General features: G+C 36.1%; 1 protein-coding gene and 1 pseudogene across 2 annotated transcripts; one reads left to right on the plus strand and one right to left on the minus strand.

Annotated features, from left to right (window-relative positions):
• The first annotated feature begins 12962 nt into the window (after window positions 1–12962).
• LOC142551244 (pentatricopeptide repeat-containing protein At1g79490, mitochondrial) lies at window positions 12963–16559 on the plus strand. 2 transcript variants are annotated; one of them, XR_012821539.1, is made up of 2 exons: window positions 12963–15789; window positions 16140–16559. XR_012821539.1 is itself a non-coding variant. In XM_075660374.1 (1 exon), the coding sequence occupies exon 1, from the start codon at window positions 13222–13224 to the stop codon at window positions 15637–15639; it is 2418 nt and encodes an 805-aa protein (XP_075516489.1). In that variant the 5' UTR covers window positions 12963–13221; the 3' UTR covers window positions 15640–15811. The 2 variants fall into 2 exon arrangements, 1 of the variants encoding a protein (XP_075516489.1); XM_075660374.1 differs by lacking the exon at window positions 16140–16559 and having other exon boundaries at window positions 12963–15811.
• A 587-nt stretch (window positions 16560–17146) lies between these two features.
• Window positions 17147–18390, minus strand: LOC142550855 (zinc transporter 5-like; annotated as a pseudogene).
• Window positions 18391–18717: the final 327 nt, after the last annotated feature.

Raw genomic sequence — 18717 nt, forward strand, 5'->3', positions numbered from 1 at the left:
CCGGATGTCTTTCCTGAAGAACTCCCTGGCGAACTTCCCGACCGCGAGGTGGAATTTGAGATTAATTTAGTGCCCAATGCTGCACCAATCTCAAAAGCACCATACCGAATGGCTCCGGCAGAGTTGAAAGAACTCAAAGAGCAACTTCAAGAATTGTTGGATAAGAAGCAAATCCGACCAAGCGCATCTCCGTGAGGAGCTCCTGTCCTATTTGTAAAGAAGAAGGACGGAAGCATGAGGATGTGTATTGATTACAGAGAGCTGAATAAGATTACAATCAAAAACAAATATCTGCTTCCAAGGATAGATGACCTGTTTGACCAACTCAAAGGAGCTTCAGTCTTTTCCAAGCTCGATTTAAGGTTAGGCTACCACCAATTGAAGGTCAAGACAGATGATATTCCGAAGACAGCCTTCAGAACAAGATATGGGCACTATGAGTTCATGGTAATGCCATTCGGATTAACCAACGCTCCAGCAGTATTCATGGATCTCATGAACAGGGTGTTCAAGCCATTTCTTGACAAGTTTGTTGTGGTATTCATCGACGATATTCTGGTATATTCGTCAAGTGAGGAAGACCACAAAGAACATCTTCGTCTCACCCTCCAGAAGCTGAGAGAAAAGGAACTATACGCCAAGTTCAAGAAATGCGAATTCTGGCTAGAGAGCGTCACATTCTTGGGACACATAATATCAGCAGCAGGAGTATCTGTGGACCCTAAGAAAGTCGAAGCAATCTCAGATTGGCCTAGATCAAAGACTGTGACAGAAATTAGAAGTTTCTTGGGATTAGCAGGTTATTATCGAAATTTGTTGAAGGATTCTCTTCAATAGCAATACCTCTCACCAAACTCACACAGAAGAACTCTAAATTTCAATGGAGTGAAGATTGTGAGAAAAGCTTCGAGACTTTGAAGAAGAAGCTTACATCCACGCCAGTGTTGGTATTGCCAACTGAAGGCAAAGACTTCACCATCTACAGTGATGCATCTAAAGGAGGTTTAGGATGTGTACTCATGCAAGAGGGAAGGGTGATTGCATACGCGTCAAGACAGTTGAAGCCGTATGAACAGAATTATCCAACGCATGATCCTCGAATTAGCTGCAGTAGTGTTCGCACTAAAGATTTGGAGACACTATTTATATGGTGCTAAGTGTGAGATTTTCACTGATCACCAAAGCCTCAAGTACTTGTTCACTCAGAAAGAGTTAAACATGAGGCAGAGACGATGGATTGAACTCTTGAAAGACTACGACTTGACGATAAGCTACCACCCAGGCAAAGCAAACAAGGTAGCCGATGCTTTGAGTCGGAAGGATATGAACAAAGTAATCCTGACATCACTTTCAGCACAACCATGTCTTCGAGAGACAATCAAGATAAGTCAAGATAGAGATTCCGCTTTGGTGAAACTAAAAGAGCAAGTTAAAGAAGGGAAATCACCAGATTTTGAGATCGATAACAAAGGAATCTTGTGGATGAAAGGACGATTGTGTGTACCAGACATCGATAACCTTCGACAAGAAGTAATGTCTGAAGCACATAAGTCAAAATTTTCAGTTCATCCTGGCAGTACCAAGATGTATAGAGATTTGAAGAAAATTTTTTGGTGGAGTGGAATGAAGAAAGACGTAGCAATGTATGTTTCTAAGTGTCACGTGTGCCAGCAAGTCAAGGCAGAGCACCAAAGACCTGGAGGACTTCTGCAACCTCTAGAAATTCCAGAATGAAAATGGGAACATATCTCCATGGACTTTGTTGTCGGGTTACCAAAGTCTAGACAAAGTCATGACGGCATCTGGGTAATCGTAGATAGACTCACAAAATCTGCACATTTCTTACCTGTCCGCATGAACTATAATTTGGACAAGCTAGCTACATTGTACATGAATGAGATCGTACGATTGCATGGAGTTCCAGGTAGCATACTATCAGACGGAGATCTGAGGTTTACATCCCGCTTTTAGAAGAGCTTACAACAAGCTATGGGGACTAAGGTTACTCTTAGTATGGCATATCACCCTCAGACCGATGGCCAAACAGAGAGGACAATTCAGACTCTAGAAGATATGCTGAGAGCGTGTGCTCTAGACTTCAGTGGTAATTGGAGCGAACATCTGCCCTTAATCAAATTCACGTACAATAATAGTTACCACAGTAGTATTGGAATGACACCATACGAAGCTTTGTATGGACGAAAGTGTCGATCACCATTGTATTGGGATGAGGTAGGGGAAAAAGCCATTGTTGGACCCGAAATGATCCAAGAAACAGTGAATAAAGTCGCTTTGATCAAAGAGAGATTAAAAGATGCACAAGATCGACAGAAAAGCTGGGACTGACCTGAAAAGAAGACCTGTGGAATTCGAAGTTGGAGAGAAGGCATACGTGAAATTGTCACCCATGAAGGGTGTAATCCGATTCAATAAGGCTGGGAAACTGAATCCCAGATACGTCGGACCATTTGAGATTCTTGATAAAGTGGGAACACTTGCTTACAGATTAGCACTTCCACCTGATATGTCAAGAATCCATAATGTTTTCCACGTCTCACAACTTAGAAGATATATTTCCGATCCTAGTCATATTCTTGAAGCTGGACCACTGTTGGTTGAGAACAATCTAAATGAAGAGCTGAAGTATGAAGAAATTCCGATTCGAATTGTGGATTTCAAAGACCAAGTACTGAGGCGACGAACTATTCCATATGTCAAAATACAATGGTCCAACCACACCGAAAGAGAAGCTACTTGGGAGTTGGAAGAAAAGATGCGAGCACAATACCCTTATCTCTTTGAAGATCATGTATAGCCAAGTTTCGATGACGAAACTTCTCATAAGGAGGGAGGGATGTGAGACCCTGGAATTCCAGCAGTAGCACAGCAGTAGCAGCAGCAGTAGCTAGCAGATTTCAGTAGAAGCTATCAATTTCAGCAGCAACTCATATTTCAGAAGATGGTATTTTCCAGCAGACAAAATTCAGCAGACAAAATCCTAGCAGCAGAAGAGTTACAGTAGCGAGATTCCAGCAGATAGCTACTGGTTCTGCTCAGGACTGGTAACTGAAGCATTTAACATGGAATAAAGGCTGTTAATGGCAGATTATGGTCATTAATTGGAAGGCTAACAGTCAAATTTTTGGCCTATAAATAGCAACCTAAATCCCTGAAATTGATGTTACCAAACCTTGAGTTATCACTTGAAATTAAAGCTAAAAGAGTGCATATTTCGAAGCTGTAAAATTCAGTAGCGAGGCAATCAGATTCCAGAAGACTGCAACCGAAATATTTAGAAAATTACTGTAAGTGGGCTTATATATAAATATCTTGAAATCCGTTTGATAATTCTGTTTTAAAGTTCAGTTCTGTATGTTTGATTTCTGATATATGATTTTGAAGCACTGAAACTCCCTAGTGAACTAATGGTAGGAATATATATTCTGAACACTTCTGAATTCTGATTCTGATTCTAGGCCTCACCCCTTAGAGGAGAGAACATATAGGGGACTGATATCAGTTTAGCCATGAAATTCACTAACGTGCTCAGTGCTTACTAATTGTGATTTCTGTTCTGAAACCTGAGATCTCTGAATTCTGATTACTGTTCTGAAAATATAAGTTTCTGTATATTATTGTATTACTGTTTCTGTTGAAAACGATTTCGAAAACTGGGAGTTATTCCCGCCCTTGCTTACTGAGTGACAACCATATCACTCACCCACCAAACTCATCTCAGATAAGAACGATGAAAAAAAGTTAGAAGAAGAAGAGCAGATTCAATTTTGGGGCTGGTGATGAAGATCGTTGTTTTCAGTTCTGATTTATATTTTATATCCGCTGCATCTGTTCCGACCTTGTATTTCTGGTTTTACATTTTCCGCTGTAAAACATTATTAATTGAGTTGTATCAGACATTGAATATTCAGTATTATGAATAAAAGACTGGTTTCTGAATTCTGTACTTCTGAGGCTTGTTGTATTCGAATGTGAATTTGAGAGCAACGCTGGTGTCAACCAACCCCCGTCCCGGGGCGTGACAAAAAATTTGCGTGAATCCTCAATCCAAGAGCTCTCTCCAAAGTGCGTGTATCAATAATCGATAAGGCTTGTGCACAAGAGAGAGTGAGAGAGAGAGAGCTTCAACAATGTCCTTAATCTTTATTTATAGACGTAGAGTTTTATTCTTCAAGGAAACCTATTTAACAAGGAAAGTGAGAGTTTAATTAGAAATAAACTCCTTTTAAACATTGATACCATATCTCATTAAATCATTATCATAAATATAATATCTAGAAAAGGCAAACCCAATATTCCACATAATCTTATCAATAGGAAATTAAATTTAAGGAAGATATTATATCACAATAAAATCTTAACATAATTATCTAGAAATACAAAATCATAATTAAATATTATACTCAATCAAATAAACAAGGAAAAGATAATATTAGGGAAATCAATTTAATATGAAATTATATTTCCCTTCAATCTCCCATTTTTTGTCTTTCTGGACAAAATCAAATCAAACTCAATTTCTCAGTTGAACTCCAGTTATCTCCCCCTTAATATGAGAATTTTTCTCCCCCTGAATAAAATCAAGTTAGTACGGGTGTTGTTCGTTGTGTTGGCAACACCTGAGACAACACCTGTAAAAATCATTAGCAGTTCATTAAAACAGAAACACATCAGGGAAGCAGAACCTTAACAAAGCAGAACATTAAAAACGAAATCAAGCAAAGGTATCAGATAGATGGTATCATTTGATCCTTTCAATTCACACTCCCTTGAGTTTGAGTCACGTCTTCTCCCCCTTTTTGCCCAGAATGGACATCTACCTCCATAGCCAGATGATAGTCAGAAACAAAGTTCTCGTAGGAGACCAGATCAGCTTTGACCCGTAATCACTTACCAAAATTACTGAGATAATTGCGTCAAAAATCATTTCAAAATAATTTCCAGAATTGAAACCCACATCGATCTAACACCACTGAACCATCAAAAATCACACATATTTAATTTTTAGTAAAATCTTGATTTTCATCGAATTTTTTTTGTCGAAATATTCATGTCCTCGTGACACAACAATATTCACAATGTTATGTTTATGCATGACCTATTTATGCATAATAACAGAATGTAACATAAATAGTGACATGAAAACAAATATGAGATATGATCACAAATGAAGTGTTTTTCGCAAATGTTGGCAACATCTTCTGACAACACGTCCAATTTCAAAATTTATTTCGATTTTTCTGCACACTTAAAGACTTATCAATTTTCTGATCATAGAAGTGGTAGCTCCCACACTAGAAGAACGGTCTTCTTTAGGACTCCTCTAGGTAGCTTTTTCCAACTTCGTATGTTTTTCTTTCTGTATTAAACTCAGAAGAGGTAGCTCCGACACTAAAAGCACAGTCTTCATTGGACTCTTTTAGGTAGCTTTTTCCCATCTTGTCTTCTGATACAGAGCATATTGATTTTTTTTTAATCTTTTCAAGTCACTTTTCGTATGGGACAATGTCATGGAGTTTATGATCATCCTTCAACTACTTTGTGATTTAATCAGATTGTTAAGCATATCCAAGTATGTTAAGTTTAGATAGAACAAGAAATTGTAAGTGCACCAGAAGATTATGCAACATTGTGATAATACATCATATAACAGTATGCATGCAGATGCAGTATGTCTAAGTCCTAGAAATGCACATGCACGTTAGGTGTTTTCCGAGATGTTGTAACATCTATGTATGATTAGGCAGAACACATGCTGAGAGATTTCTTAAGGTTGAAGAATCTCTCAAAATCTAATGCTTTTGTGAATATGTCAGTCAGTTGGTTATTTGTACCAACAAATTCAATTCGAATCAATCCCTTTTCTACTAAATCTCGAATAAAGTGATGTCTAATATCAATGTGTTTTGTTCGAGAGTGTTGTACTGGATTTTTAAAATATCAATTGTACTAGAATTATCACAGTACACAATTAAGGTCTTCTCAATAAAACTTATCCAAGAAACTCGTGAAAAGTCATCCACACACACAAAAGAATTTTTTTTTATCTCCGAAAATTTCAACTTCCATAGGACCCATGAGGTCCATGTGAAGTAACTCTAGACAGCGTGTTGTCCCAGATTTTGTCAACACTGGGTGTGACACGCGAATCTGTTTTTCTTTTTAACAATATCCGCACACATATGGTATACCAGATGAGAGATTAGACATACCTCGTACTGCATCGTACTTACACAAGTTCTTCAAGGTTTTGAAGTTTACATGACCGAGTTTTTGAAGCCAAAGGTCGAGTTCACTGATTTGTGCATGATTGCATGAAAGTTCCTCACCTATTTGGTAGCAATTGTCTGAAGACCTTGTACTTGTCATAATGCATAAATTAGTTTCATCGAAAACTTCACATGTGTGCTTATTAAACTTGGCATGCCAATTATCATCACACAATTTGCTTATGCTAATCAAATTCGAATTTAGTCCTTCAACATGGAGCACATTGTGGAGCTTTGATAGTCCTTCGACATTCAAAGTTCCCTTTCCAACAATTTTTCCTTCAGATCCTCCTCCATAGGTTACTATACCACATTTTTGTTCAACATAATCGATGAGATATTCTTGTGACCCTGTCATATGACGTGAGCTTCCACTATCAAAGTACCAGTAACCTACATTGTTAGTTTTTCATGAAGTATACACAACATTACAGTGAATTTTTACCTTTGATACCCAAACATGTCTTACTGTAGATCGATTTATGAAGGTGTTGCGGAAAGTGTTGTGCAAAATTTGAGGCAAAATTCGGCTTGACTTTTGGTTCATGCGGTCGTCCCTGAGTTTAAAACAATATGGCCTGATATATCTCGGCTTAAAGCAGTAATGACATACATACCTTCGTTTTCTCTTCTTAGGAATAGGTGCAGTGGATTGTCTTTTCGGAGTAAAGCTTTTCGTTGAAGGTGTATGTTGTGACGGTGTGAATGTTTCAGTCTTTCCTTTCACAAAGACAGTGGATTTTGAAGATTCACCAGTTTCAAATACACTATCTTTGAATCCTAAACCCTTCTTGTCATCTCTTCCCATTGAAAGAATGGTTTCAAGCTTGGAGGTGCTTGAATTAAACTTGGATAAGGTTTCAGTAGCCTTTTGAAGTTCATCCTTGGTCTTGCCTAGTTCCACATCCTTTTTGCAAAGAATGACTTCAAGTTTCGCCACAACCGATTTCAGTTCGGTATTTTCTTTTACAAGAGTTGAGTTAAGCTTGTTTCTTTTGGTCCAATCCTCAAACAACTCTTTATAAAGCTTTTGAACACTCTCAAGAGTCATCTCTTCATCATCAGCTTCCAATTCCTCATCTGCACTCGAATTTCCAGAAGTTGTGGATTTTAAACACACTGAATTTTTGCAGATGTTGCGGCCAGGTGTGGCAACACCTAAAGGATTCACCTGCAGCCTGCGATTTTCTATCAATAATGCAGTCAAGGAGGTGTGATTATCTTCATCATTGGATTTTTTTCTCCTCATTACATTCTTCATCGCTTAGAGACGCATTGTAGCCTTTGTTCTTTCGCAATCTGTTGGCACATTCATTTGCATAGTGTTCGAACCTCTTGCACTCTCTACACCGCACTGAATCATACCTTTTCGAATTGAATTGTCCCTTGCCTTCATTCCTTGATCGAAACTAGTTGTTGGATAGGAAACTTTTGCAGTCTCTCGGGTGCTGGAAGACTAGGAAATTTCGACGGTTGTGCATCATTCTTCTTATCTCTGATTCTTTTCAAGTAATTCCCAAATTTCTTTGTGATATAGTCAATGGAATCCTCACAGAGATCCGACTCATTAACCTCTTGGGATATTTAAAGGAGATCATTGTAAGAATCATTTGATACTTGGAAGGCAATCGTTTTACCTTTGTCCTTCTTCTGCATATCCACGTTCATCTCGAAAGTGCGAAGTGAACTGATAAGGTCTTCCAAAGCCATCTGCGTTGTGTCCTTAGCCTCATCTATCGCACAAATTTTTATATTGAATCTTTCGGGCAAAGAACGGAGAACCTTACTAACTAATCGTTCATTGGAGATGGGGTCTCCAAGGCTGAACGTCTCATTAGCAATTTCCCATAGGCGAAGATCATATTCCAGTATGTTCTCACATTCTTCCATCCTCATCATCTCGAACTTGGAAGTAACCATCCTCAGTCTTGTTCGTCGCACACTCTCAGAACCTTCACAGTGTCGTTGGAGAGTATCCCATGCATTCTTTGCAGAAGTACAGTTTGTGATTAAACTGAACATGTTCATGTCGACTGTAGTAAAGATTGCATTCAAGGCCTTTGAGTTGTAATTCGAATTCTGCACTTCATCAATAGTCCACTCATTTTCAGGCTTTATCAGGGTATCACCATCTTCTTCTATCCCTTTTGGTGGACTCCAACCGCTGACAACACGCTGCCAGGCTCGTTCATTTATGGATTTAATATATATTCTAATCTTCACCTTCCATAGACTGTAGTTAGATCCAATCAAAATAGGTGGGCGAGGTAATGTATTTACGAGTGACGCGTCCATTTAAATTTTTCTGTCAGAACAAAAACAAAAACAAGAATCAGCACTTAGTATATCAAGAGATGGCTCTAATACCACTTGTTAGAAATTATGTTCGACAGATGTGAATAAATATATCAACAGTAGTGTAAAAACTTAAATTTGTGTTTTATCAGAATTAAAGGTTGTGTCAGATGTTACAACATCTCGGACAACATGCAGCGAAAAATTAAAGTCTGTAACACAAATTCACTTTAAATAAATAGATGGACGAGATTAAATTTGCACAAGTAAAAATACTTGTGCGGTGCCTCAGGGCAAAAATTAATCACTAGAAAAACAAATCGTTTACAAAAACCTTTCACTAGTGATTTTCACAAAAATTAATTTTCTCAACAAGTTGAGAAAATAAAGATTTCTAAAACTACCAACAATATTAAAACGTGAACAAGAAAGCAAAAGAAACACGTGTCAAAAACTGGAGTCACAGAAACACTCTTCAGCCAACTTCGTCACGGATGTTGTCTGCAGATGTTTCCAACATTCAAGGCAACACGTCCAGCACTCTTCAAAACAGCAACGTCTTTGTAGAATTATTTGTCTCTGAAATCTCGACGTGCAAAAGTGCATCAGTTATGCATTCATGAAAACCTCCAAGCGAAGAATGAAAACTATATAAATCGAAAAAGCTCTCTCTTAAAAGTTTGCGTGAATCCTCAATCCAAGAGCTCTCTCCAAAGTGCGTGTATCAATAATCGATAAGGCTTGTGCACAAGAGATATAAGAGAGAGTGAGAGAGAGAGAGCTTCAACAATGTCCTTGATCTCTTATTTATAGATGTAGACTTTTATTATTCAAGGAAATCTATTTCACAAGGAAAGTGCGAGTTTAATTAGAAATAAACTCCTTTTAAACATTGATAATATATCTCATTAAATCATTATCATAAATATAATATCTAGAAAAAGGCAAACCCAATATTCCACATAATCATATCAATAGAAAATTAAATTTAAGGAAGATATTATATCACAATAAAATCTTAACATAATTATCTAGAAAGGCAAAACCATAATTAAATATTATACTCAATCAAATCAACAAGGAAAAGATAATATTAGAGAAATCAATTTAATATGGAAATTATATTTCCCTTCATACTTGAACCATCTTTTTTGTTAGATTGACGACAGTCTGAACTACAAGAACCACAACAAAAATTAGGGCTAGAAAATTACATGGGATTATGCACTAATTACTAAGTTAATTCTCCTCATAAAGCCATCACAGAACATAAATTTACAGATTATGTTCCTATTTCATATATTTAAAGAAACCCACTTTTATTCATAATAATAATAAGGTTACTTACATACACTACCTCAATGATCCACGATATTGCTGAAAAATCTCCATAAAAAATTATCCATTAACTTTCTGTATTATCGATTCTTTAGCACATGTACATCTGAAACACATATAGACAAGGATGTGTGTGCTAAAGATTTGAAAATACAGGGAGTTAATAGACCATTTTTTTTCATGACAGATTTTTAGCAATATCGAGATTTCATTTTTGAGAAAAGATAATCAAAGTTTAAAATTGATCATCCAAAGAGAAACATTTAGGTTTGTGGATTTGGTTTTTAGTTCTTGATAAATTTTTAAACTTGCTATTCATTAAAACAGATACTCTGGCTTTAGTTCGAATTTTTGTATATATATAAAAAAACCAACCAATCAACATTTTCGTCTCCCAATCAATATAAAATAAGGAGTGCTATGAGGGAGTGGAGGAATCAAATGAAAGAAAAAACTTGTGTGAGACGATCTCACGGGTCGTATTTTGAAGACATATTTTTTATTTGGGTTATCCATGAAAAAATATTATTTTTTATGCTAAGAGTATTACTTTTAGTTGTGAATATCGATAGGATTGACTCGTCTAACAGATAAAGATTCGTGAGACCAGTCTCACAAGAGACCTACTCATCAATGAATGTAAAGACAATGGCTTCAATGGACCATTATAATTTATTTACTAAGTTTTATAAAATCACACAATATCTAACTCAAATGGGTCGGGTTTTATGAATTTTATTACTCGGTCCAATTCCTCTGGGTAGAAAAATCAAAACTCGACCGTATCTCATTCATATCCATTGTAATTGTATCAACACTCACTGTATTAAAAAAATTACAAAAAAAAAAAAAAACATCTTATGTAAAATTATTAGCATTTGGACCCTTTTTTTTTTTAAAATCAGACACAAAATTAATGTTGAAACACTATCTCAAAAGATGGAAATGAGCCGATTAAAGTGAGATCACTAACTTTCATGGGAAGTGGGGAGCAATGAAGAACTTAATGAGAGGGATATTTTTTTTCCAACTAATTTATTTTTAAAATTTTAGAAATAGATTCACTTTGTAAAAACATTTTCATACTTTGTTTTCCTTTTTCTAATTTCTAGGTATATATATACAAACGAAAAAGAAAAATGATCACATATATTATCTTACTATACTATATTTATTAAAGCATCACCTATTTATACATTGAGTATTAACCTCTTGGTGGTCGTTCTAGGTATAACAAATTAAAATAGAGTAGATTTATTGTGAGACGGTCTCACGAATATTTATATGTGAGACATGTCAACCCTACCGATATTCACAATAAAAAGTAATACTCTCAGAGTAAAAAGTAATATTTTTTCAATGATAACAGAAATAAGAGATCCGTCTCACAAAATACGACCCGTGAGACCGTCTCACACAAGTTTTTGTCATTAAAATATCACATTCATTTAATAAAAATTATTATAATATACAATTGTGTAACTATCATATCTAATATCACCACTTTCCCAAATTCATAAGATTACCAAATTTTTCTCTATCATTATATATTTTTTAAAATTTATAAAGATATAGGATAAACAAAATTTATTTTTAATCATAATTAGTTTTTTGGAAAAAAGTTAAGTTTTAAATTGGAAAAATTCATGCATGCAAATGATCGCACGAATAAAATTCACGAATTTGGAACAAAGAACAAAGTGTTAAAGCTAATTGTAACAAATTTTCTCTCTAAAAAATATTTTACGCAACATCCTTGGCGCATGCATGACCTTATAATAATTTGTTGTTGTAACATGTTTTAGTCTTTAAAATAAAATTTCTATCCTTTATTGAAAAAAATAACAATTTTTTTCCATAAATTTATTATTAATCATACCAATTTTATATGCCCGTTTGAAATTACATAATAATTTATTTTTCTTAATTTTTTTTTAAAAAAACCGTAATACAATCTAATTATTTGGAAACTCAATTCTTACACCTTAATACGTGCTGATTAAAAAAATGAACTTTACAAAGATATTAGTCGCTTGAAACATTACAATTCGTATTGTTTATTTTAAGACAATATTTTATTGGGATGATTATTTTTTTTACATAATGAAATTTCTCATTGTTATACTTAATATAATATAATTAATTTGAGCATCGTAAAGAAAGGGAACTAATTCAATTCAAAACTTGGCATAGCTATATTTTCGAGTGTTTGGATGCACGTGTTTTGTTCATATTGTTGTGCAGTTAATAGAAAAATTTTCTATTCGATTTACAACACTGATGTGGCGATGACGTTTATAATGTCACATCAGTACTCTTGATGAAAATGACTAAAATTGCTATAAATAAGAAAATACATGATTAAAACTGAAATTTGATAATATATAAGACAAAAAATCGCAAAATAACAAAATTACAAGACAAAATATGGTTTTCCCATTAGATTATTGTATGATAAGCATGTTTCCTCCAAAACTCATTGAATCTAATTCGAATGAGCGTTGTTGCCTCATAATACTTTCGCGTTCCTGTGTATAACATAAAATTAATTTTTACATTTCATTTTTTTATTTAAAAAATATATCAACAAAAAAATTGATTTGTAATTTTTTTATTTTAAATTAGTAATATTATTGGCTCTTGTCATTCTTTTTATAAGATATTATAATTAATTTAAATAATTTTGTTTAAAATAATAATAATGAAAAGTAAGAAGATATAGTATAAAAAATATCAATAAAAAATCACTTGATTTGAAAAAATTGAAAATAAGGCGCAACTTAAAATGATGATTTTTATGAATAATATTATTACTTTATATTTGTGCAGTTTTCTTTATTTACGGATTTAATGAATTAAATATAATTTGGAATACCTAAATTTTATATGAATTATTCTAAAACTTGAGAATAATTTATAAATTATTAAATTTACTCAAAAATTAATTAATAAAAAAATTATTAGTTGCAAAAAGAAAAAAAAAATATATATATATTAGAACACTTTCCATGAAGTGGACTGGCCCAATAAAGAGAAGAAGAATGAAGGCTCAAACACTAATCTTGCAGCCCCTCCACAAACGACCCATCCCACGTATGGATCTTGGGTCGTTCTTGTATGCAAATTGGAGCCTAAAATTTGACTGAATCTTTGGCAGGGCTTATGCGAAAAATGAGAATGGTATCAAGGGTTTATGGTTTGTACTTAGCTCCTGTGGGAGAATTTTTTGGGGTTATTTTCCAGGTACGAAAGATTTTTGTTGAATTTGAATTTCTTTATCTATATATGTTAGCTCTGGGAAATGGTACTGCGTAGCCTGTTGTTGTATAAAAATGTTGGGCATTCAAGAAACATATTTCAGCAAAGTCTTGTAAAGCTTCGATTTTTACCGTTTTGGAGTTATACCAGTTCAAATCCATCGTTGGTCTCAATCTTTTTTGGGACAAATGAGCGTTATTACTGTTCCGGGAAGCGTGGTGGTGAAAAGCCCAATGAGTGGACGGAAGAAATAGACTATTTGGATGAATCGGGCAGTGTTATTTACTCTGGTAGGGGAATAAGGTCGGTTGAGCCTCGTGTTGATGACCATGTGATGGTAGGTGGATTGAAAAAACCCATTTTGAACGTCTCAGCTGTGGCTAAGATCGTTGAGGTTGTGAGAAGGTGGCGGTGGGGGCCTGAAATGGAGTCACAGTTGGATAAGCTGCAGTTTGTGCCAAACATGACTCATGTTACGCAGGCTTTGAAGATAATCGATGATAGTGATGCTTTGATGAGTTTGTTTAGGTGGGCCAAGAGGCAATCTTGGTATTTTCCCAATGATGAGTGCTATGTTATGTTGTTTGACAAGTTGAATTTGAGCAGAGATTTCGATGGTATTCAGTCAATTTTTGAGGAAATGGTTAGTGATTCAAGTGGAAATGGGACACCGTCTTTTGGTGCATACAGTAGGGTGCTTCAATATCTGGCTAAGGCTGAGAAATTGGAGGTTACCTTTTGTTGTTTCAAGAAAATTCAGGAGTTGGCTTGTAAACTTGATACTCAAACTTATAATTCGCTCATAACTTTGTTTCTTAATAAAGGGCTACCTTACAAGGCATTTGAAATCTTCGAGAACATGGAAAAGGATGGGTGTTCTTTAGATGCATCCACTTATGACTTGATCATACCAAACCTTGCTAAGTCCGGCCGCCTTGATGCTGCGCTGAAGCTTTTCCAGGAGATGAAACAAAAGAATTATCGACCAACTCCTGGGATTTTTGTTGCCCTTGTTGATACAATGGGCAAGGCTGGGAGACTAGATACATCGATGAAAATTTATATGGAAATGCAAGGTTTTGGGTTAAGGGCATCGGGATCCATGTTTGTTTCTCTAATTGAATCATTTGTTAAAGCTGGAAAGCTGGAGACAGCACTAAGACTCTGGGATGAGATGAAAAAAGCTGGATTCAGACCTAACTATGGACTGTACACATTGGTTGTTGAATCCCATGCTAAATCCGGGAAGCTTGAGATAGCTATGTCCATCTTCTCAGACATGGAAAAGGCTGGTTTTTTACCTACTCCATCTACTTACTCCTCACTCTTGGAAATGCATGCTGCTTCTGAGCAAATGGATGCTGCCATGAAGCTCTATAACTCCATGATAAATGCTGGTTTGAGACCTAGTCTGAGCACTTATACAGCTCTTTTGACTTTGCTGGCAAAAAAGAAGCTAGTGGATGTGGCTGCAAAGATTTTGCTTGAGATGAAGGCCATGGGTTACTCTGTTGAGGTGAATGCTAGTGACGTTCTTATGGTTTATATAAAGGACGGTTCCATTGATCTTGCTTTGAGGTGGCTGCGCTTCATGGGTTCATCTGGCATTCGAACAAACAACTTCATAATTAGGCAGCTATTTGAGTCGTGCATGAAGTGTGGTTTGTATGACTCCGCCAAGCCTCTCCTTGAGACATATGTTAATGCCGCTGCAAAGGTGGATCTTATTCTTTACACATCAATTTTGGCCTATCTTGTAAGATGCCAGGAAGAGCACAATGAGAGGCATTTAATGTCAATTTTGAGTGCTACAAACCACAAAGCTCATGCATTCTTGTGCGGACTCTTTATCGGACCTGAACAGAGGAAACAACCAGTTCTTTCCTTTGTGAGGGAGTTTTTCCAAGGCATTGATTATGAGTTGGAAGAAGGAGCTGCTAGATACTTTGTCAATGTCCTCCTTAACTACTTGGTGCTAATGGGACAAATTAACCGTGCTCGGTGTGTATGGAAAGTCTCTTATGAAAACAAGCTTTTTCCTAAAGCTATTGTGTTCGATCAACATGTTGCGTGGTCTCTCGATGTTAGGAACCTGTCTGTTGGAGCAGCTCTTATAGCGGTTGTGCATACACTTCATAGATTCAGAAAAAGAATGTTATATTATGGTGTTGTTCCAAGACGGATTAAGTTAGTCACTGGACCAACTTTGAAGATAGTTGTAGCACAGATGCTAAGCTCCGTGGAATCTCCATTTGAGGTCAGTAAGGTTGTCTTAAGGGCTCCTGGTGATTCCGTGCTAGAGTGGTTTAAGAAACCAATTGTCCAGCAATTTCTTTTAAATGAGATTCCATCAAGATCTGACATTCTGATGCATAAGCTTAACACCTTGTTTCCTTGTTCTGCACCTGAAATCAGATCCTTGTCCCCTCCTAAACCGCTTCTTTCTGGAAAGAAATTGTAACAGTGAAAGCTATTGAAGATTGCTTTTGTGTGTCTAGCAAAATTGTTGGACAAAGGACATCTTAACCATGTGCTTCACATTTCTGTTATTGATATGAACACCGTTGTATCTAGATGTCTCTGGAACACCCAGAGTTTCTTGTCACATCGGGTAATCAATCATTTGATGGCTTGCCATGTGTTATATGTTTGTTTTACTATATAGTCTAAGTTCTTTCAGTTAAGCCGTGTTTAGTTGGTCTGATATTGCATCGGAGGGGCTTATTAATCCAAGCCCATCCGATGTTCGGATCAAATTAAGGACAACACGCCAAACCGTTTGGCTGTTCATGTTCACCTTTGCATCGGTGATTTGACATCCCTGTTTGATAAAAAGGAAACGGTGTGTGATCTATGGATGAACAGGTGCAAAAAGAAAAAGAAAAAGAAAAAAAATCCTAAATTGCCCTTTGAAAATCGGTTGCAAAGCCATTCCATCTCGTTCTAACATTTCATTTTCAGTAGCTCTAGGTGAACATTCCCTTTTGGCTTCGCTGCATTGTAGTGCTGTTTCATGATCGATTTGCATCCACCTGTGAAGCCATGGATTCTAATTCGGTGTCACTGTGATCTCCTAACCGCGGTGATGGAGGAACTATTTTCAGGCTGGTAAGTACGTTCATTGTTTGAGGATGTTGAATCAATTGTTGCTGAAGAAAGAGTGCAATCCGAATGTTGTGGGGATATGTTTTGTTTGTGCTGATCAGTTGGAACCACTGCTCTTAGCTTAAATAAATATGATATATTAGTTTGTAATGATATGAATATTTTGCATTTCTTGTTTCTTATGGTTTGCCAATGATGATATCGAGTGTTCCAATACAATCTCAGGCACATTTGCTAACTTTATGTATTCCCCCGATGAAGCAATACCAAAAATTATTCAATTCATGCAGCGTCCCTTCGGTCATTTTAATATTAATGTCAGCATCTTGCATGTGGTATTTGTAACAACTCGTTAGGTGAGTACAAGTATACATACCGACCGAACCAAGTTGTTTTAACTCAAGGTAACCAATATTTTTCAGAATAAACCAAACCAACCGAGTTATTCATCTAAAACTGGATAAATCGAACTGAACTAAAATCGGCACCAACTGAAGCCTAATATTTTTGTGCATCTTTGGGTTAAAAAAATCAAATATGCTGCTAACAAGTCAAAAAGCGCCATGTAAATCAAGATATCCCGAGTCCAATCCTAGTTCCCGGTGGGGATGGTAAAAGGCAGTGAAAAGAGGTCATGGCCTGATGATCGTCCAAATGGTAACTTGGTAACCAGTTATGTGCTTCAAGAGATTCTTCAATCATACTTTAGATTATTGAAATGGAAGATTCAAGTTTGGGATGGTTTTGAAAAAGGCACAAGAATGGCGGTGGGGACTGGAATATCTTTTGTGATATCGTTGGAATAAAGGATGAAAACATATTGGAAGCATATGAAAAGATGAACACATTGTGACAACATTTTCTTGCTCTTGATTCCAAAAATATGCACAGTATTTATAGGGAAGTTATTGAGGCCTGAGAGATGCATCCATCAAGATCCATGCCTTTAAGCAGCTGTTGGAAAGACACAGCAGCTAGAAGAGCCTTTACTTCACCTGGGCTCGTCGACGCCCCGAGGCAAATCCCGATGATCACTGATCGCACCACTATTCCTGGTTCCAGAACCTACATTATCATCCAACCAAGATCCAGGAAAAGAAGAAAGTCACTCTCTCGAACACTTGCTACATGTCCTCGACCAAGAAACTCAAGGTTAGACATCAGTCTTCTACAAGATATGATGGTCATGTGATGGACTTGTAGGATCAAGAGCTTGTAGTTTTACTAAAAGTTATCACTGGATGCAATAGCACTATAAGCATCATGCTTTGATCGCTCCTATAGTAGGAGCGATTATTCATCCCCAAGAGGACGGGATGACGGCTCCATGAGCATGTCTATGTGTTTGTGTGTGTACACGATCGACCTGCATGCATGATCATCTTGGAACACTTCTTCATCCATGCTCAATTGCTTGGCCTTGCTAATACGCACTTTCTTGTAAAATGTGGTCGCAACTGTATCTGTCATCCATTTATCAATGGAAGCCACATCGCCATGAATCCCGTAAACCAATGTATACCCCCATGGATTTGCATGAAGGCAAAGGAGATGTCAAGATGCGGAATGTGACAGGAAGGATGTGAATACATCCAGTTACTGCGATCACACCACCAGTGGCAAATGTCTTGATCATGAGGAATTAGTCATTTTCGGGCCTCAGAGCTGCAAATCTTTTGCCTAGAAATAGGACGCTCACTCCAAGCCAACCTGCAGCAATAACTGCAGTAATAGCTCACAATTTGTACTTGAGAGCTTCACTCTTGTTGCCTTGTGCAGATTCATTGCCACACTTGCACTCTCCGTAAACTTTTTTCCGGGATCGAAACCAAGATGTTAGAGGATATTATGATCTTATGAACATGATTAAGAAGATTAATCATGATGGAACAAAGGGAGAAATAGAAGAAAAGCTTCTGGATTTCTGAGTTGTGGAGCTTGTGACCTTTAGAGGTTCATATCTACATGAAAGGATATCTATGTGTTTGTTGCACTTAGTCCATTAGATGTACACATTTGCGAGTCTTTGTATGTAAATATTGTAGCTAATCTAACGGTCTTGGTGCATCTGATACAGATTTATCCGTACAAGAAATAAATGTTATAATTGGAAAAAATATTCTCATATTTTATTTCAATAGAAATTGCAACACACGTGACAATTCTATATGAAAAAAATTAGTTAACCTTGTAAATGATAATGATAATTGAATATTCTTACTATTCATATTACATACTCAAATGTCATTTACTTTTAACAAACACCATATTTTAAATTTTAAATATGTTACTTTTTGCTTGCATATTTTTAATTTGTTTTTTTGCCTTTTTCTTTCGATGAATATGAATATTTCGATCATCATATTTAGAATATGTTTGACAGAGTTTATAAGCTCTCCACACAACTTATAAGATATTTTAGAGCTTATAGGCT

The sequence above is a fragment of the Primulina tabacum genome, chromosome 7 (genome assembly GCF_025594145.1).
Source record: "Primulina tabacum isolate GXHZ01 chromosome 7, ASM2559414v2, whole genome shotgun sequence".
Taxonomy (NCBI): Eukaryota; Viridiplantae; Streptophyta; class Magnoliopsida; order Lamiales; family Gesneriaceae; genus Primulina; species Primulina tabacum.

What these genes read in the sequence shown, in the direction of transcription:
- LOC142551244 (XM_075660374.1), top strand. Translation starts at nt 13,222, where the DNA reads ATGGTACTGCGTAGCCTGTTGTTGTATAAAAATGTTGGGCATTCAAGA.